This window comes from Macrotis lagotis, chromosome 1 (genome assembly GCF_037893015.1).
Source record: "Macrotis lagotis isolate mMagLag1 chromosome 1, bilby.v1.9.chrom.fasta, whole genome shotgun sequence".
NCBI classification, from domain to species: domain Eukaryota; kingdom Metazoa; phylum Chordata; class Mammalia; order Peramelemorphia; family Peramelidae; genus Macrotis; species Macrotis lagotis.
The window spans coordinates 40,113,744-40,134,551 of record NC_133658.1 but is presented as its reverse complement, the minus strand read 5'-3'; the positions used below and the strand labels follow the sequence as shown (position 1 = coordinate 40,134,551).

The following is a 20,808-nucleotide window of genomic DNA, read 5'->3' as shown; positions in this document are numbered from 1 at the left end:
TGGCTCTGGGTTCAGTTCTGTCTCTCTCTTCATTACACAGCACTGTGGGGAGAGTTCAATAAACTAGAATGTAAGAACAATTCACCTATTAATCCCTCTGGGTCTAGATTTCTGATTCATTTGCCCATCTGTGGCTGCATCCTACTTATCTGTAATTGTAGTTCACACACTGAAACTTTTTCTCTTTCTAACTTCTTTGTTTTGCACTATTCTGTATCTTTCTGCAGTCATATTCCTTAAATTTATCATTTTCAGTGGTACAGCAGTATTTTATTTCAAGGACATATTATAATTTATTTGAACTGTCCTTTTTCATTGGTTATTTAGGTTGGTTCCAGATTTCTGCCACTAAAAATAATGCAACTATATGTAACTTTTGTACAGATACGTTCTTCCTCCTTTTAATTAAATCCAGGTCCCATAGAATCACAAAAAAAAAGCCATTGTCCCACTGATAAAGATTCTAAGGGAAGATAAGATGCTACCAGAGGAGATAGTAGGCTCTTTTAAAAAAAAAAGGCAATATAATCATAAATGATCTGGATTAGGAAAATAAAGGCAAACAAAAAAATTCAGGTAAAACTGTTCAAGAAGTTCTTTGATAAGCTCAGGTTTTTATGTCATGATCAAAATATGTTTTTTTTATTTGGTTTATTTTTAAGGGGGTTTTTTTTGCAAGGCAAACAGGGTTAGTTAAGTGGCTTGCCCAAGGCCACACAGCTAGGTAATTATTAAGTGTCTGAGGCCGGATTTGAACTCAGGTACTCCTGACTCCAGGGCCGGTGCTCTATCCACTGTACCATCTAGCCACACCTCATGATCAAAATATGAAAGAAGGGAATGAAGCTACAGAAAGGAGCAATCCCTCTAAGAGCTGAGTTAGAAAGGCAAAAGCCCAGAAAAGGCTTATATACAGTTTGTATGGGCTTAGGCATAGTTTGTATAAAAGGTTTTAAAATAGTAACAAGGTGCTTTTCAGGTTTGTTTGAAGGGGAAAAAAAAAGAACAAAAATATGTCAGGCCCACTACTTGGGACAGAGCTTATATTGTTCTCAGATGGACAAAAGAAACAATGTTGAGTTATATGATATTTGTATTTTTTGCCTTCTAGACTGAACTGAAAAATCTTGGTTAAGAGGCAATGAAGCCCAGAAGCAAAACAGCACAGTTTAAGTTAATTTAAATCTCTTGATAGCAAAGAGTTGCATTTCAGGTATTGAAAGAAAAATGTACAGACAAAAACAATCAAACAAAATCTGTTCCTGGTAATGTTGTGGTGAAGAATTTGAGAGGTGTGCCAGGGATTCAATCAAGCAATATCCATTAAGCACCTACTATGAGTCAAATTAAGAATAAATGGACATGGGCGGCCAGGTGGCACAGTGGATAGAGCACCGGCCCTGGAGTCAGGAGTACCTGAGTTCAAATCCGGCCTCAGACACTTAATAATTACCTAGTTGTGTGGCCTTGGGCAAGCCACTTAACCCCATTTGCCTTGCAAAAACTAAAAAAAAGAAAAAAGAAAAAAAAAAGAATAAATGGACGAAGGTCCTGATTTGTAGAGTCTAAAAAATGGAGCAGTCAGTTTAAGGACACCAATACTCTCTAAAATTCAATTGCGTGTTTATTTTTTAATAATTATTATTTGATCACTTTCAAAGAGGGAGGGGTCAGAATAAGCCATATAAAGTCTTCTCATTGCCTCTTTGGATTGGCTCATCAATGAGATAGAACAGGAAAATGATCTGGTTTAAACCCTAGGATGCCAAGAGCATCCTAGGGGAGACCAGAGAGCCCTGGGGCTGGGAAGACTGAGTTCAATCTGATGTCAGACACATCACCTCTGCCTCACTTTCCTTATTTGTAAAATAATAACATCGCCTACCTTATAAGGTAGCTGTAAGGATCAAATGAAATAAGAATTATAAAGCATTTAGCACAGGGTCTGCTCCAAGGGCAGTGCTATATAAATGATAGCTATTATTATCATCTGAATTTTGAGCAAACATCTGGTAAAATCTCATGATATTCCTATGTAGGGATGTGAACTGGATGGTCACACAGGTACATGAGTGAGAAGCTGGCTGAACGACCCTGCCCAGGGGTTTGATTAATGAAATCAAGGCCAAGCTGCGATGAAGTCTCTGGAGGTATCCAAGGACTGTGACCATGGCCCTGCCTTGTCCAACATAAGAAGATTTGACAGTTACCAGGATGTAGAAAGAGCAAGCATGAATAACAAATGTGTGGATGATAGAGAATTGGGACAAATGGCTAATATATAGTAGACAGAATCAGGATCCCAAAGAAGTACAACCTTGTGAGGCTAGCTCAAATTTAAGAAAAACAAATGCAACATTTTACACCTAAGTTTCAAAATGACATCAGCAAAATCTCTGTTGAACAGCAGTTTATGAAAAAAAGAGAGAGGGTTTTGGTTGAATGAATGCTTAATGGGAATGATAGGACTGCCAAAAATCAAAAACCCTAATGCAATCTTAGATTTCTTTAATAAAGATATAATATTCTGAATAAAAAAGGTAATAATTGTTCCATAATCTGCATAACCAGACCCCATCTTTTCACTTTTAGAAAGACACTGGCATGTTGGAGGGGTTGTGGGAAGATAGGAACAGTAATGCATTGTTAATGGGGCTGTGAATCAAAGCAATCATTTTGAAAAGCAATTTGGAATTATGAAAATAAAGTAACTAAAATATCCACATTCTTGGATGCTGAGCATTCACTACCAGGCTTATGCTCCAAGAAAGTCACCGATAAGAAGAAAATACCCACATATACCAAAATATTTACAGAAGCACTTTTTGTGGTGGCAAAACAGTGGAAACAAATTGGGAAATGGCTAAATAAATCGAGGTATATTGATAGGAAGGAATATTACTGTGCTACAAAAAACAGTGAAAATTAAGACTACAGAGATAAGGAAAGACTGATACAATCAAACTGATAGTCATGAAAACAATACACATAATAACAACAATGTAAATGGAAAGAATAATTACAATACAACAATCAAGTGAATGTTGCAAAATTACAAAGAACAAGCCTAGCCCCAAAGAAGAGACTTAAGATGCCTTTGGAGAGGTGGAAGATCATTTTGCATATATTTTCAGAACTTTTCTATGTATTAACCAATTTTGCTGACTTTTCCTCTTCTTTTCTCACTTTTTTCCAACTTGGCATTGATTTCATTAACTTAAATTTGAAAAAACTGATTTGTTCTATGAGATAGACTTCCGTGAGGGAGGAGGAGAAGAGATACTGGGAGAAATTCTGGTTCTATTAAAAAACAAAATATATTAAGAATTTTTCTTAAAAAATTGAACACTGATAAACTACAATTTATCCAGGGGACACATATCAAGTACAGAATGGGCTTTAAACAATTTTTGAAACAAATGTTTTTGACACAATGTCCCATGAGATGTGGCTGAAGTTCTCACATAAAGGGTATTTATTAATGCAAGATTAAATTTAGTCTGAGAATGTCTGGAGTCCAGAACTAGGACAGATGGGTAGAAGCTACAGAAACAAGAAGATGAATTTTCCAAAAATCAGATTTGTCCAGAAAATACATTTGGTGTCAATGAGAGAAGTAGTGAGTGCCCTACCCTTGCAGGTGTACAAGCAACATAGGTGTGAGATGCCCAAGATGCCCACGATACCCAGGTGTCTGGGAGACTGCCTCGAGAATCCTGCATGGAGCTGATATGGGTATGGACTTAATGATTCCAAGAGAGTCTCTGGTACTAGAGACCATGGCCCCTCCTTTGCTTTCTCTTCCAAGGACAAAATTCTTTATACTGAGTTCTTACTATCTACTCTCTTTGCTCTTCAATGAAACATTTCATTTTGTTCTTGTGGGAGGAGACAGAAAGTCTATGGTTATCTTCCTTTGGAGATTATAACTGAACTATTTTTTTTAGCATTCTTTACTAAATTAATGCCAACTTACTAGAGATATGTTTTTAAAGTCTTAATAACTGACACAGTTGGTGTTTTTGGCCCTTGGGCAAATGTGGCTCCCTGAATTCCTCCAACCCCAACCAAATAAATTATAATCTACATTAGTGTTTATTTGAAGAAAATATCTATTTGGATGCTAATGAGCAGGGCAGTCAGAACATTAATCTTTTACAGAGTACAGACCAATCTGCTCTGAAATCATCATTAATCACTAAGTCAGAGGGACACTTGGACTGAGATGTATACTAATGCTTATTAACTTATTTCAGTTACATTAAATGGAAGTGAACCAGGATAAAATAAGGACTTTTTAGTCTCCATCTACAAAAATATTTCAATGGTAAACAATCATCTTTACCCACACTGATAAAGTCCATCATGACTTAACACCATAACCAATATCTGAAGCACATAATTAAAAGTGGAGGCAACATGTCTTCAGGACACCAAAATTTCTCATTTTTCATCTAACCAACCTGCTTCTGGTGTGCAGATTCCAGTCCCTGCTTGGACATAATGGGGGGGGGGGGGGCTGCATGGTAAAGCCAGAGGAGGTGGGTGATTACAAAGGTTTTTTACATTTCTGTGGCTTAACACTGACAGTGTCCAAAGCAGAGGGCAGCCCATCCTCTCCATTGGTGCCCACAGATACAGCTAACAGAGCCAGGAGATCCAGTTCTACAGCTGCAGGGACATGCCAGTCTCTGGCACTGACAGTGTGTTAACAGCATAAGAGAATACCTAGCTATGAAGATTTCACAGGGGACTTCCCTCAACGGTGGCTTTACAGATTCTGCTTTTATGAGAGAGCATGAAGACCATGTCACCAGGGAGATTCCAGAGCCTGGTGGTCAGGTTAGGAAGGGCAGACCCAAAGGACAAAGTATGTCATTAGTTTCATTCCTCTCTTGATGACCCTATACCTTAACAAGGACATCTATCTTAAAACCCAAACAAAGGACAGATACATCACTGATAAAAGCTGAAGAACTACAGTTCTGCTCTCACTTCAGGATAAGTAAAGAAATCTGGCCATAGATCACACAACTAAACTTAGGGTTGAGAAAGGATGAGATGAGGAATCTGTGATGAGAAATATGGTCACACTGAAAATTATACCAGGGCTGTAACTAGTATGGGCCAGATAGGACTTCATCCCCAGGCAATGATGACCAGAATGGGGGGGGGGGGGGGGGGAGAGAACAGAGTCCTTCCTAGGGGTGCCTACTTCATGACTGGGGTGACAACCACCCCAGTATGGCACAATTCCATTTCCCCTCCATCCCTGTCCTGTTCACCACTCCCAGATTCCTGAAACTTCCATAGAAGCAAGGACCAGACCATTGCCTTTCCAGGCACTATAGGATTTATGGCTAGACTATTTGTTGCCATCCCTCTCCCTACCTCTTCCAAATCTCTGGCCTTGCCAGAGGTGAACCAAGTCCTAGATATGGTTGTAACCTCATCTATAAAAAATATTTTCAGGATGTGAAACAGTATCAATGATTGAAATTAAAATACCTCTCTACTGAATGGTTCCACAGCCCAAGCTAACCCAGCTTCTCCCTAAGGAGATGGAGGCAGTGTCCCCACTGCTGTTCTAGGAAACCACTTTAAAATCTACTTAGTACTCCTTTGTCTACCAGTGTCAGCCAAAGTCAACAAGACCCTTCCTTACCTTTGGCGGTTTGAAAGGGTAATCTGTAGGGAAGTGAATAGTCAGGAAGAAAACACCACCTTGGTAAGGGCTATCATTCTAGAATGACAAGACATCAAACACACGCCAATTAGAAGAAGAAATAGGAATTTAAAATGAAAAGGGAAGGCCAAAGCAGGGAACTTGGTAGCTGGTACATACCGGGCCCATGATGGTGGCCTGCCAATGGAATACTGAAAAACAGAGAGAGATAAGATATAATAAATCCATCAAATTCATAACCACTTAGATAAACATACCAGCTCAACTATAATGCAAACAATTTAGAGTTTTTCTTTTTTTTAATCAATTCTTATACTACTGACTAAAAGCTCATTTCCAGATTCCTTATGAGAGACAACTAGGTGTTACAGCGGTCAGAGTGCTGGTCTAGACCGCCTCCACAGGGCCTCTAACTAGAAAGGCATGCTCATTACTGACCTGCCATAGTATTTAAAATTATCTTCTAATGAAATTGGAACTTAAACCTAATAAAGAGGAAAAGATGGCTGCTTCATTAATTTTACAGCATGATCTGCAGTTGGGAAAACTGAGTTAGCAAAATGGGGGATGTATTTATAAGATTCCTATACTCCAAGGCTCTAAAACACCATTACTTACAGTCATCACCCACAGGTCCTGCTGAGCACTGGGCAGGTGGGTCCCTCTGCAAGTCAGTTAATTCCTAGGAAGATGAGAGAGTGATTTCAGAATTAGCTATGCTTGCTCTCTTGGGAGGCCATGATCACAGACACACACACACACACACACACACACACACACGCACAAACGCACACACACACCCCTCAAACACTGATTCTTTCAATGAACAAGTTATTCCTCCTGGTGAAGAGGGAAGAACCAAGAATGGATGTGCTGACAGACTAGGGAGATAAATAAGAAAACTTCTTCCCCAGAAAGCTTTGAGCTTCCCATTAGGGCCTCCATCATCACCTTTTTTTTTTTAAGGTTTTTTTTTTTGCAAGGCAAATGGGGTTAAGCAGTTTGCCCAAGGTAATTATTAAGTGTCTGAAGCTGGATTTGAACTCAGGTACTCCTGATTCCAGGGCCAGTTCTCTATCCACTGTGCCACCTAGCCACCCCATCATCATCATCACCTTTTTAAAGGCTTGACTGCCCACTCTTTCCATCCAACAAAGATGCCTCCCCTCCCCTGGACATTAGGAGACAGTCTTGGGGGAAGGGACCCAGGTGAAGGCTTCCTTCAGTCCCTTCCATTACAGTGAGCCAATAACCATTGACTGAGTGCCCACCATGTGCCAGCACTCTGGTAAGCACTGGAGAGATACAAGGAAAAGGAAAAACTGTTCTTGTCCTCAAGGGACTCAGTCTCTGGGGGGTGGGCAGGGGTGATCAACTGAAAACAGCTGTGAATGAGCAGATTCAAGAGAATCTCAGAGAAAATCTCAGCATTTAGGGGGACCAGGAAGGGGTGCAAAAGTCGGGATCATGAAGGAAGTCAAGAGGCAGAAGTGAGGAAGCGGAGAATTTCAAGCTGGGAATGCCCAGGGAACGTGCCTGCCATTGAAGGATAGGGTGTTCTGCATCGATCATAGCCAGGAACCCAAAATTAGTGGATCATCGAGTTTGTGGAGGGGAGGATAGGATGAGACTGGGAAGATGTGAAAAGGCCAGGGAAGCAGAGCTTTGAAAGTAAAAAAAACGATTTTCTATTTGATCCCGGAGACTGTGAGAACCATTGGACCTTATGGACAGCGAGATGTGTGTGTGTGTGTGTGTGTGTGTGTGTGTGTGTGTGTGTGTGTGTGTGTGGAGGGGGATGTAATACATGGTCAGACCCTTGGTTTTGGAATCTTACCCTGACAGCTGAGTAGAGGAAGGGATTGCAGTGGGAAGACTAACCAAACATAAGCCACAGATTGACATTCTCCACAATCAGCAAAGAAAATATCAGGTGGTGGACCAGTGAGTATGTAGCCAGAACACTTAGAGCAACAGGACAAAGGTTAGTCTAGGGATGTCCCAAGTCTGTACCAAAGTATCTCCTGAGAGAGGCTGAAGGGCAGGAAAGGTGGACCTGGAAGAAACCCCCCTAAATCTGTCTTCTATCGAGGGGCTATTCCCATGTTCTAAAATTCAAATTTCTTGTAGTTATCTTAGACAGCCTGCAGTGAGGATGCTGCTGTGGCTTAAATATCCACACTACAGGGATGGCTGGAGATGGGTCTTTGTATATGAGTCCTATGACACCACCACCACCACCTTACTATTTGTACCTTATTCCAGTTAAATCTTTTTTTTGGGGGGGGTAGCAAGGCAATGGGGTTAAATGACTTGACCAAGGTCATACAGCTAAGTAAGTATTAAGTGTCTGAGGCTGGATTTGAACTCAGGTCCTCCTGATTCAGGGTCAGTGCTCTATCCATTGCATCACCTGGCTGCCCCATTCCAGTTAAATCTTTTTTGTGTGATTAAAATGGCTTTTTTTTTTATTAAGATCTTAACAAAATGGCACACCTCCCTCATGGTGGGAGAGAGGGGCCCAATTAAATCTTAATTGCTTTTGGTTAATCCTTTGCTTGACATAAATCTACTCAGTAGAACACAAAGGGCTTCAATACTTCAGCAGTGGTTTCTAGATCATCTCACACTGGAACAAATGAGGAGAATTATTCCTTGGGTATGGAAGGAAATCAATTCTAAACCATTTGTCAGGAGCCCACTAGACCAGGTTGATTCTACACTAGGACTCAGGCAGGGGAGGGAAACAAAGTCATAGACAAGCCCCCCAAAATGATAACCCATTTGTGGACACAAGTTATCTATAGCCACAGTTCAGGTTTCCCTTACTTATTTTTATCTATGACACTAGTTCTCACAGTTTCAAAACTTCTGTCACATTTAATATCTCCATGAATCAAATCAGTGCATGAGTTAATATCCTAATAATATTGGGTTTTTTTTGTCCTTCATTCTCAAAGAAGACCATGTCATCAGGGAGGTGATGCCATGACATGTACGTGAATTGGATTTGAGAGGGGGAGGGTTGCTAAATCACCAGTCTCACTTTCTTCTCCAGAGGCACCTGGGTCCAGGGGCCAGATATGAATCAGGGTGACTGGAGATCGCCCTGGATGTGAGGTAGAGTTAAGTGACCACTTGCCCAAGATCACACAGCTAGTAAGTGTCAGCTGTCTGAAATGGAATTTGAACTCCCATCCAACTGACTCCAAGGCCAGTGCTCTATTCATTGTGTCATCGCAGCTAGGTGGTGCAGTGGATAAAGCACTGCCCCTGGAGTCAGGAGAACCTGAGTTCAAATCTGGTCTCAGCACCTTAATACTTACTTTGCTGTGTGACCTTGGCCAAGTCACTTAACCCCATTGCCTTTGCCAAAAAAAAATTCCTAAAAGAAAAGATACAGACAGTAAACATTATTAGCTGGGCATGCCTGAGCAACACAAACCATGTCAGGGATAGTCACTGAACCTTAATTACTGACTTCAACAGCTAACAATCCAGGGTCATCTCATACTCATCTTGTAGAGGAGAGTTGGGGTTTTCTGCTTTAATAGAGGCCACTTGAGTTTACTATGGGCATTATTGCTTTTCCATGAAATTATTTCACCCTGAAGAAGGATGAACTGTCCTATTTTTTCCTGATCTGATATAGCTCATCCACAGTAATAGCACAGAAAGAGAATTTTGTGGTAGTTGTGAGATTCTTTGCCTCAGTTTCCTCATCTCTCAAATGAGAAGGAAATGGAGAACCAGTCCAGAATCTTTGCCAAGAAAACCCCAAACAGGGAGCAGATATGACTGAAACAAATGAACAATAACAGCAGCAATGCATTCCACAAACAGGGATAGGCTGTATTCTGGGGAGCCTACAGAAGGAGGGTCCAAGCAGAAGGAATACTTCATTCTTCTCTTTCCACCATGGTGTAAAACATAAAAAGAAAATTAGACTTTGAGATGGGCTCTGCCTTCCTGAAGACAGACAAAGGTAAAAAGGAGGATGAGGCTGAAATGTTTGGGGTATGGAAAAGAGTTTCTTCTTTAGGGAGGAGTTCAATTAGATGTTCTCTAAGCTAGCAGAACTTGGGGAACAGCATGGTAGTCAGAGTCCAAGGGCCTAGTTTCAAATCCTGGCTGGGCCACACCCTATCTCTAGAGTACACTGCCAAAACCAAGACTATCTCAGGTATCACTTTGCTTACCTATAAGATGAAAGTGTGAGACCTGATGATTCCTAAGGTCCTTCCAAATCCATACCTAATACACTGTCCCTTTCCTGAAATGCCCTCACCTACCCTCACCCTACCTGTTCCTCTTGGTTCGAGGCCTTGCCAATGTATCAGATACAGGTCCTTAAAGAGGTCTGAAAGCCTCAGGAGGCAATGAGCTTCCTCCACTGGAAGTTCTTCTAATAAATAGCTATGCAACTGCATTACTTTTTTTAATCAAGTCATTTATCTCTCTTCCTACATGGCTTCATTGAATCTGGCTCTATATCTGCAAAACAGGAATAACACACTAACTTTCCTTCATCTCTTCAACCACCCAAAATAAAATCCCACCTTCAGCTTCCCTTTCTTTATTCTCATAGCTTCATTAATTTCATTTACTCCTGGGCTTCATACTTCATAAGAGAAAAAGCACTGGATTTGAGAACAGAAATCTTGGATTTGAGACTCAGACCTTTCATGGAAAATTTTTTTTTTACATAAAATTTGCAGAAACAAATCTAAGAAAGCTAAGATTTTGTTAGTAATTTAATTTTACACAATTAACTGGAAAAGCATTTTTTAAAACTTTATAATGAAAAAAAGAGCCATTCCCCAAATGGCAAATGGTCTATAAATATGAACATATAGTTCTCAAGGGAAGAAACTCAGGCTATCTTATGGCCATATGAAAAAAAATTTCCAAATTACTACTAGCAAAATGCAAGTAAAAGCACCTGTGAAATTCTAGCTTACACTCATCAGAGGGGCAAAGATGACAAAAGAGAAAAATGATAAATGATAAATATGATAAAATTATAAAGGGCCATGGGAAAACATTGATACAAAGGTGGTAGACCTGTGAATGGGTACAACCACTGTAGAAAACATTAAGGAATTACATACAAAAAGTTACTGAACAGTAGAGAGAAAAGGGTCCTTTATTTGCAAAAATATTTATAGCAGCTCTTTTTATAGCAGTAAAAAAAAAATAATAAACTTGAATCCAAGAGGAGGTCCAAGAATTAATGGACAGCAAACTGGTTGTGATATATGAATAAGAGCAAATATTATGATGTTATAAAAAATGAAGAATGAATGGGTGAAACCAGAAAGACTTGAAAAGACAAATGAATGCAGAAGGAAATGAACAGGAACAGTACAATTTATACTAATAACATCAATATTACAAAAATGAACAATTTTAAGGACTTTTGTACACTGTTGAAGAATGAACAAAGAGCAGAACAAAGAGAATGATATATACAATAACAATGTAAAGACAAGCAACTTTGAAAACATATTTCATCATTGAGGGAATTTATTTTGCTTGACTATGCATATTTGTTACAAGGCATTCCTCTTCCCTGCTCCCCATGGGGTGGGGAAGAAGGGAAAATAGATTTGCTTACTTTATTAAAAAAACAACAGTTAGGGAGAGGGGTGCCTCAGATGTGTAATGTCACATGTCCTTTCAGGCCTGCATTAACTATTAAAAGAGACTTCATAAAGTGGAATTAGTAATCTATAAATGTCTGTAACATGAATTCAAAACACATCAATTAAACTCGAAGTGGCCACTAAATACCAGATTTAAAACAGAGTTGGAGGGGAAGAGAGGAATGTTAGCTTATACACAAAGATAGCTTTCTAACTATAGGGTCATCATCTCCAGCAAAATTCTTATTCCAGCACTTTCAAACAGATATTAATAATATCAATATGAATGCCAGCAGGTAAATAGTAGGTTAGCCTAGTGAAATACAAGGTCTACCCAACTTAAATTCTACCCAATTCTACCAAACTTAAAAGGCTTTGTGGACAGCTAGTGACAAATTATAGCTGGGACCATTTCATCAGTAGTCAATAAATGATTATTAAGTGCCCTTCGCTAAGCACTGGGGATACAAAATAGACAGAAGGCAAGCATGCCCTCGAGGAGCTCACAGTCTAAGCTCACAAGCAAAAAAAATTGTGCAGACAAGAAAAATGGAAACAACTTCATGTAAAAGGTGGGATTAGGGGGAACTGAGGGAAGTCAGTAAAGCCAGGAGATGAGGAGGGCAAGCCTTCCAGTCATGTGTACATGGCCCAGGAAAGTGTTTGGAGTCAGGAGGAGTGTCTTGGGCAAGACCAGTATCAGTAGGATCCCAGGGTACATTTTGGGAGTAAGGTCTAAGAAGGAAGACTAAAAAGCAGGAGGCGAGGTTGCATTGAACTTTGAACAGTAAATAGATTTTATATTTGATCTAGAGGTTGTAGGAAGTCACTGCAGTTTTCTGAGGAAGGGAGAGGTGCCATGGCCGGCCTGCACTTTAGGAAGACATGCAAGCTCATCATCAGAATGGTTGTAGAGAGATTAAGTTTTTGGCCACAGAACCTCTTGAAGACAATATTTATATGTGTAAATACATACATACACACATAAATACATATATATATATATACATAAATTTAAATTTTTATTTATTTAAGGTAATGAGGTTAAGTGACTTGCCCAAGATTACACAGGTAATTATTATGTCTCTAAGGCTAGATTTGAACTCAGGTCCTCTAGCTTCCAGGGCTGGTGATCCATCCATTGCGCCATCTCACTGCCCCCATACAGTTGTTCTGTAGAAGATATCATCAATATGAAAAGTTGGCTTAATGTAGAGAGCCAAAAACCACCTTTTTCTAATGCCAATGACAACAAACTTCACAGCCTGGGGTGGAGGGGTATGGGGGGGGGGGGGAGTATTCAGGCTTACACATCACATTTTAAAGAAAGTCACAACTCTGAATTGGTATAAGTCACTTAATAGTCATCAGACTACTGAAGTGAAAACTACTGAAGTGAAAACACAGTCTTTAAATAACAACAGCTTATTCTGAGGTGTTGAAAGAAAATGCCTTTTCTTGGAATATAACCTAAATTGTTGGAAAAAAAAAAGAAAGAAACATTTGGAATTTTTAAAAAGCGAGAAAGTTGCATTTCTTTCCTATACATAAGAAAGAAAAGGAAGACTAAAACTAACTGGTTCAACCCAATATTTAAAATTTCTAATGCTGAGTTGGATGAAGGTGTAAGTTATCTTTAAAAAAAAGTTCCAAACTACGATCCATATCTATAACTAAAATATTTATAATTTCAAAAATAGGCATATGCTCTTTGAACTTAAGAATCAAAATAATTATATGTACTAGTTGACTAAAAATCTCAAAAACATGTGTTTAGGGGCGGCTAGGTGGCACAGTGGATAGAGCACTGGCCCTGGGGTCAGGAGTACCTGAGTTCAAATCCTAGCTATGTGGCCTTGGGCAAGCCACTTAACCCTATTGCCTTGAAAAATCTAAAAAGAAAACAAACAAAAAAAACCATGCATTTATTTTAATTAAAGAATTTAAATATCTTTTTCTGGTCATCATTTTTATCTTCCTAATATATAATGTTAAAACATTCTCCAAATATTTGCTTGTTCATTCTGTGTGAATTCACATCCCAAAGACTTCCCAAGAATCTGATTCAATAAAAACCTTGATTAATAAAGTAACCATATCACCATTCAATCCTCTGATGTGGCTATAAAATTAATATGAAAAATGTTTTAATGCAATATATGTGTGTGGCTACATAAATGTATATACAGAAATAAATCAATACTTTGAAACAGTATTGGAATATATCCTAAGAAGTGACCTACAGTAGGGAAAAAAAACTAACCAAGGGCCACAGAAGATATTAAAAAACAAACAAAAAGAGCTGCTTTGAGCCTATTTAATTATTTGAAGGTGGGGAAACAGGCAGAGGTATAAAAGGTGAAGTTCAACGGGTATTGAATTCAATTCAGTAAAATATGCTTCAATTCAATAGTTGGGCCTTATAGTTCAATTAAGGTGAGAACGGGGAGAAAAACAGAAAAAGACAGGGGAGGAAAAGAGAAAAAGAAAGAGGCTATGAAGAAGAGGAAGGGGGAAAGAATAAGGCTAATAATGAGATAGAAAAAGAAATGAATAAGGGAAAGAAGATGGAGAGGGAGCCCACAGAGATGTCCAGGAGGGCTGCTACTTTGGTCGGAGTCTGCCAGTCATTAGGAGCCTAGGGTGCCAAAATAGTATCAAATCTTATCGCTGTCCCCTAAAATGTTAATTAGATGACTAGCTACTGCAGAGAGTTCCTCAGCTGCTTTTTATCCTTAAATAGCCAGCAACTTGCTCCGAACCAAGGGGAGAGAGAGAGAGAGGGAGGGGGAGAGAGAGAGAGAGAGGGAGAGAGAGAGAGAGAGAGAGAGAGAGAGAAAAACAGAGACCAAAGGAGGGAGAGGGGGAGGCTGAATTATTCTCCAATCTGCAATGGGGTGATATCAATTTACAAGCTAAATGAAATGAAGCCAAGTGGCAGGGTGTCATCCTACTAAAAATAAAACATATCTACCCCTGAGTCATTATGAATATTCAAATAAAACCCACCCTCTCTCATAACAACTCTTTCATTCCTACACATTTTTTCTGGCTGATAATGTCTGCCAGGTGAGACATTTTTAGTTGCCACAGACTGCCACACTTCCTTGGGATGAATTTTTCATGTTGCATTTCTGCCTACATTTACTTGTATCACTAATTTATTTATCAGATAGCCACTGCAGTATCAAGGTGGCCTCTGGATTCATAGGTATGTAATTATGCCAACACTTCAATGGTTTAGGGAATGATGATTTCATAATTGTGAGCACTCCCTCTGCTGAGGCAAATATTACCAGGACTAGATGGTGGTACCAGCTCCTGAGTTGCAGAAAGAGAGAAAAAAAGTCACTTTTTGCTCATCCTCCAGGAATGAGGCCATTCTCTAAAATACACAGATCAAGTCCAGTTCTAGTGGCAGAGTCCTTACTCTGAATCTTTCCAGGGTTGGCCGTACTACACCTGCATAACTTTTGCAAACTCAGGGTCACCTCCATCCCAAGGTGGAAGCTCGGACTGGTACTTTTGGGGATGTCATTGGCTGATGAAATTTACATAATCAAAACATTCCCACTACTCAATCTCAAAACAGGGGTGAAGCCAATTGTCCATTGTCCCAGATTGCCCCAAGCCCTAAGAAATTGTGGTATTCCAGTTGTGAAGCTAAATAAATGCCAGGCAATGGGCAGAGATCATCTCCTTAACTCTGCCAGCCATCTGGAAAATATTTACTCTTGATTACAAAAGGAATTGACTGGGAGTAATCACTACCAGTGAGGACAAAATGAGAAAAGGTGTTCACTTTTGTGGAATATGTAAAATGTATAGAAATATGGTTCAATCTGGCACATCCTGACATGTTGTCTATTAGCCCTGACAACCATGTTGAGTCTCTGCAATTCTCAAAGAAACAATGAAACAGGGCTTGCCCCTTTGATCTTTACCTTGGAATGCCAGGCCTATGGGAAAAAAAGGCATTTTTGGACAAGCACCAGGTCTGATCTTTGGAAGAAATGGGGACTTCAGGTTTAGAAAATATATATTCAGTAATTTTTTTATGATAACTTGAAGAGAACCTCATTGGGTGTGGCTAGAGTAAACAAGGGTTATAGAGCACTTACAACCCAAAACAATGCAAGGAAAATATATGTACAGACAGGAATGGGATGTGTCTGTCATCTAGCTGAACCAAGGAATGTTATATACCTGAATCCATCAGCTGATCAATGAAACCCCTGTCAACAATCTAGAATGAATCACTCTTCCCACAGAAGCTATGACCCTTCCCCATTCTCATGCTAACCACTGGACAGCAATCAAAGGGATCCCCCAAGGGTACCCCTGCTTCAGACCCAGAAACAGTCATGGTTGATTACTAGGAATAATAACAGAAAGAATAAAAGTAATGCTCTTCTTCCACTCTTCACTATGGAGACACCAAGAGAACACCTCCAATGGACAGCATTAGAAGAGCCTTGACCAAGAGCAGAAAGGGACCCTGCAGACCATCCAGTGCCCTTCATGTTACTGATGACAGAACCGAAAGTACGAGGTCACATCCAGAGTAGATGGTGAAGGCCTCTTGACTGCAATCTCTGCTCTATTACATTCTGCGGCCTCTCCTGGTAAACAAAGTGCCAGATGGCAAGAACCTTGAATGTCATATAAAAATCCTTTGAAGAAATTGAGAATGTTTAGCTAATAGAAAAGAAGAAGACTCAGAGGGATGTGAGTCATGAGTTCCGAACCATGTTACTTCCACTGTCCCTGCCCTGGCCTCCAGGAGCCTCCTTGAACTCTGAAACAGGTTCACCTGAATTTGCCTGGAATAAGCCTCACCTCACTCCCTGGCCACCAGCTCCAAACCAAGCTACTGGAGGCTCTGATCTTCAAACACTAGAATTTAAAACTCCCAAAGGGCAAGAACTGTCTGGAATACTTCTATTTGTATGTGCGGGGCTTGCCCCAAGCACTTAAACCTTCTAAGGGCAGCTAGGTGGAGCAGTAGAGAGAGCACTGTAGTCAGGAGGACCTGAGTTATAATCCAACTTCAGACTCTTACTATCTGTATCACCCTGGGCAAGTTACTTCAACCCATTGCCTCCCCTCTAAAATTCTGTCATCTATGTCTACCTAATAGCTATCATGCATATATGGATGTATACATAAAATCTATGTATCTATGTCTGCCTATCTCTCTAAATCTATGCATCTGTCTTTTTATCTATTTGTCTTCAAGTATTCAAAAAGCTATCTTACATAGGAAGAATTAAAACTTGTTTTCTTTGGCCTGACAGGACAGAATCAGCACCTGTGAGTAGAAGATGCCAAGAGATCAATCTAGGCTGGATTTCAGAGAAAGTTCCCTAATCATGAGAGCTGTCCAGCAAGCAGGGGGCAGTTTGGAGAGGCAGTGCGAGTTTCCCCAACATGGGAGGTCTTGAAGCAGAAGTTGGATGACCACTTGTAATGGATTTCCTTTCATGGAGCATTTGGTGTGTTAGGCCACTGATTCCCTTCCAACTCTCAGATTCTCTGATTCTTACTCAGCCTGGTGGCAGCCTAGATCTGGTTTAAATGATGTGCCTACACTGTTATCAATCTAAGTAAACAGGTCTCTCATGGGAATATGTATGTATAGGTAGATAGATAAATGATAGATAGATAGATGGATAGATAGATAGATAGATAGATATAGTATGTCCATGGGCTTGTGTTTGTGCAATTACAGAAAAATATGTTGTGAGGAGGGAATTTGACTTAGTAAAGCAAATGAAAATCTTTGTATCACTATATAAAACTATTTCTTCCATTAGGCTCAAAAACTTTAGTAACCCTGAGAGAAGTTACTATGAATAATTATGACATGAATATCAAATATAACAGAACAGAACAGGGATCAATTTATGAATGTTTCGTAAACACATGCACACATACATACATGCATACTACATAGTGGTACATATACATGTCCCTGAACATGTATGCCTGAACATTAGAAAGGGCACCAGATTTGAAGTCAGAGGGCCTCTGTTATCTTGCCTGTGTTATTTCTATGTGATTTAGTGCAATCACCTGACCTCAGTTCCCTCAACTGGAAGATAAGAGGGTTGGCCTTAAGGACCTTCTTAGTACAAGCAAAAAAAAAAAAACCCCAACAGTTCTAATCCTAAAAAAACTGATGTTCTGCTGAGGTGGCACAACAAGGATATCAGCAAGTAAAGTACAAAGAATATACAAAGACAGGCATTTAAGTGCAGGAACACATACAAATAGAAACATGGATATTTGGGAGTGAATTAGAACCTGTGTGCCTTTTTCAGTCACCCCCTGAAAGGCCTAGTAGGCTAGATCACCCTAAAAACAGAGGCAACCCAGCAGGCAAATGTTCGTCTGCATGCCTAGTCCGAGATGGAAACAAGACTAGCTCGTTAAGGTTAACTTGATGTGGGCCTTGGGGAAGAAATAATGACTCTAAATGGTAAAATGGGTTTATTCAAAAGCTATCTGTCAAAAGTGTCCCAAAGAAATTATGAGAAACTACACAGGAAGTCAATGCGCAAATGAAATTGGTAATGAGGAAGAAATCGCAAAGATATCTTCTAAGAGAAATCAGGAAAAGCAGAACCCATGAAGAAATGCACTGTAGGCTTGTGGCCCTGGTCAAACGACTTACCCTCCCCCTGAGACTCGGTTTTCCCATTTGTAAAACAAGCAAGTTCTACTAAAAGATCTCTTAGGGTCCCTTCCAAAGCCCTAAATAATTCTATGATCCTAGCTCTAAGGCAGAGGCGGTCTCTACAGTGCCCAGTGCGGCAAAGGTTTGATAATGGGTACAAGAAGCAAAAGCCAAGAGAACCTAACAAGCGTGAAGGAGAAGGAAAGCAACAACTCCATGAAGAAACAACGGGCCCAGAGTCCAAAAGACCTGGGTTCAAGTCCCTCCTCTGAAACATCACGTGGGAGGGGGTCGTGTGAGAGAGACAGTGAGAGAGAAATAGAGGCAGAGACAGAGAATGAGAGACGTATGTGTGTCTGTGTGTCTGTGTCTGTGTCTGTGTGTGTGTCTGTGTGTCTGTGTGTGTGCGTGTGTCTGTGTGTCTGTGTGCGTGTGTCTGTGTGTCTGTGTGTGTGTCTGTGTGTGTGCCTGTGTGCGCGTGTGTGTGCGCGTGTGTGTCTGTGTGTCTGTGTGCGTGTGTCTGTGTGTGTGTGTCTGTGTGTGCGTGTGTCTGTGTACGTGTGTCTGTGTGTGTCTGTGTGTGTGTCTGTGTGTGTGTGTGCGCGCATGTGTGTGCGTGTCTGTGTGTGTCTGTGTGCGTGTGTCTGTGTGTGCGTGTGTCTGTGTGTGTGTGCGCGCGTGTGTGTGCGTGTGTCTGTGTGTGTGACAGACAGACAGACACAGACAGACGGACAGACACCCCCGGGGGGTGGGAGGCCCGGGTCTCTGGAACAGTCACCCATCTGCAAGGATGAACGCTGAAGACTCTCTTTGGTTGGAAAACGAACAAAAATCAATCAATGGATGGGGGGTCGTGGGAGGGAAACAGAGTCGGGGCGGCCGCATGGATGCGGCCCGGGCGGCGTGGGGGGGGCGCCAAGGCCGGCCGAGCCCCGGGGCCCGCGCTCCTCGCTGCCAGGGCGCCTAAGGCGGCGGCGGGGGTCCGGCCCGGGGCTCGGGGAGGGCTCGGCCCCAGGCCCCTCCCAGCGGCGGACCGAGAAGGAAGCGGGGAGGATCCCCCGCGACAATTAAGTTTTGGGGGACCCTCGGGCGCGGGGGGGCGGCGCCAGAATCGGCGGCAGAGGGCGGCGCGACACGCCCCCCGCGCCCGCAGCCAGTCAGGAGGAAGGGCGGGGCTCGGGGAGGGCCGCGGTTGGCCGGCGGGGCCGCCGGCCCCGCCCAGGCCCCGCCCCGTGACCCCGCGCCGGGCCGTTCCCTTGTAAGGCAGCGGGCGCGCGAGGCGCCGCCCCCCGGCGGGCAGGTGCCCCAAGTTTCCCCGCGCCTGCGCGCGGCGCCGCCTCCTGCCGCGGTGCCCGGGGCGGCGGCGGCGCCGGCGGTGGCGGCTCGTCCGTCCCCGGAGTCACGCCGAGGACGAGGGGAGGCGGGAGGCTTACCTTCTGGATCCGCTTCAGCGCCATCCTACGAGCCGCTGCGGGACGGCGACTCAGCCCCGGGCCGGGGGCGCCACCAGAGGCAGCGCAGCTAGGCTCGGCCGCCTCGCAGCTCTCTGCAAGGGGAGGAGCCTGGGGCCGCGCGCGCGCCCTGCGGGCCCGCCGCGGGGCACGGTGGGACTTGTAGTCCGCTCGCCGGGGCTCGGGGAGGGGCGCGGGGCTAAAGCCATTGGAGGGAGCCATCTCCCCCGCCCGGCGGCCGGGCCTCCGTGAAAGGCTGACCACGCTCGGGCAGGCCCCTTCCCTGGAGCCTCAGTTTCCCCATCTGCCCGATGCGGTGACCTCCCGGAGTCCGCCCGCCGTCTGCCTCCCCTTTGTCCACCCAGTCATTCAAAAGCATTGATTAAGTGCCGCTGTATGCCAGGGATGCCAAGAAGGAGGACCCAAACCATCCCCAGCCCTAAGATGAGTCCAGTGAGGCAGACTGCACGCAGCCACCTCCCCGAGAGCCAGGAGGAAGCCAAGGAACTGGAGTCAAGAGGACCCGAGTTCAAATCCTACGTCAGACCCCTCACTAGCTCACCCAGTCTCTGAATGCCTCCCTTTCCTCACCTCTAAGGACCCATCACCTTTTTTTTTGTTATGAAGATTAAATGAGAGGATATTCGTAAAGCATTGTAAACCTCGTTGATCCTAAAAACAAAGTCTTAAAAATATAGGATTAAAATTCAACAGAAAATGCAGGTTAGACAGGAAGTTTTATTCTTTGGGATTTACCATTAACCTGTAGCTGGAGGTCATTCTAGTGATGGCCACCCCAAGTTGAGGGAGATCAGAAAACATAGGAGAACAGCATGCATAACAAGAGTAGGCAAAGCCTTCAACTTCCCTGGAGATCATTCTATTATTTGATATCAAAGAGAATCATCCTTCTTCAATGCTAGCTTGCCAAAGGAGATAACATGTTTTATGAGTTTTAGGAATTTCCAAGTCTAAAGGGGGGGCAATTCTTTCCTGGACTAAGGAGGGCAGGACAAGCCTTCCTTTCTAATCTAAAGGAGGACACATTTCATTCCTCACAATAGCTAAGAAAATCAAGCCCTTTGACCAGGAATATAGTTGTAAAAACTTAAAATAATTACTACAATTTGATAACCTTTAAGTATTGTCTAAGTGCTAATTATTTATGCTGCTAGTCTTTTGTTCTCAAAGAAGACTATGACATCAGGAAGGTGATACCATGACAAACATATAAAGTGGATCTAAGTGGGGGGGGGGGGGCTGTGCTAAATCACAAAAACCTTAAAAAAAAATAAGAGAAAAAGACTCCAAGTGGACAAGTGGTGAAGAAATCGAAAAGAATTTGCA

The 20,808-nt window shown here is 42.1% G+C and overlaps 1 protein-coding gene across 2 annotated transcripts in view; it reads right to left on the bottom strand.

Annotated features, from left to right (window-relative positions):
* UBE2D4 (ubiquitin conjugating enzyme E2 D4) overlaps positions 1-19,550 on the bottom strand; it is a 38,715-nt gene extending 19,165 nt beyond the window's left edge. Inside the window, exons 1-4 of one of the 2 annotated variants that reach the window (XM_074198449.1) lie at positions 19,444-19,550; positions 6,305-6,368; positions 5,846-5,877; positions 5,666-5,743 (exon numbers count right to left, since the gene is read on the bottom strand). In XM_074198449.1, the coding sequence (XP_074054550.1) occupies positions 5,666-5,743; positions 5,846-5,877; positions 6,305-6,368; positions 19,444-19,467 (198 nt within the window). In that variant the 5' untranslated portion in view covers positions 19,468-19,550. The remainder of the gene's footprint in view (positions 1-5,665; positions 5,744-5,845; positions 5,878-6,304; positions 6,369-19,443) is intronic. The other variant, XM_074198452.1, reaches the window with a different exon arrangement.
* Positions 19,551-20,808: the final 1,258 nt, after the last annotated feature.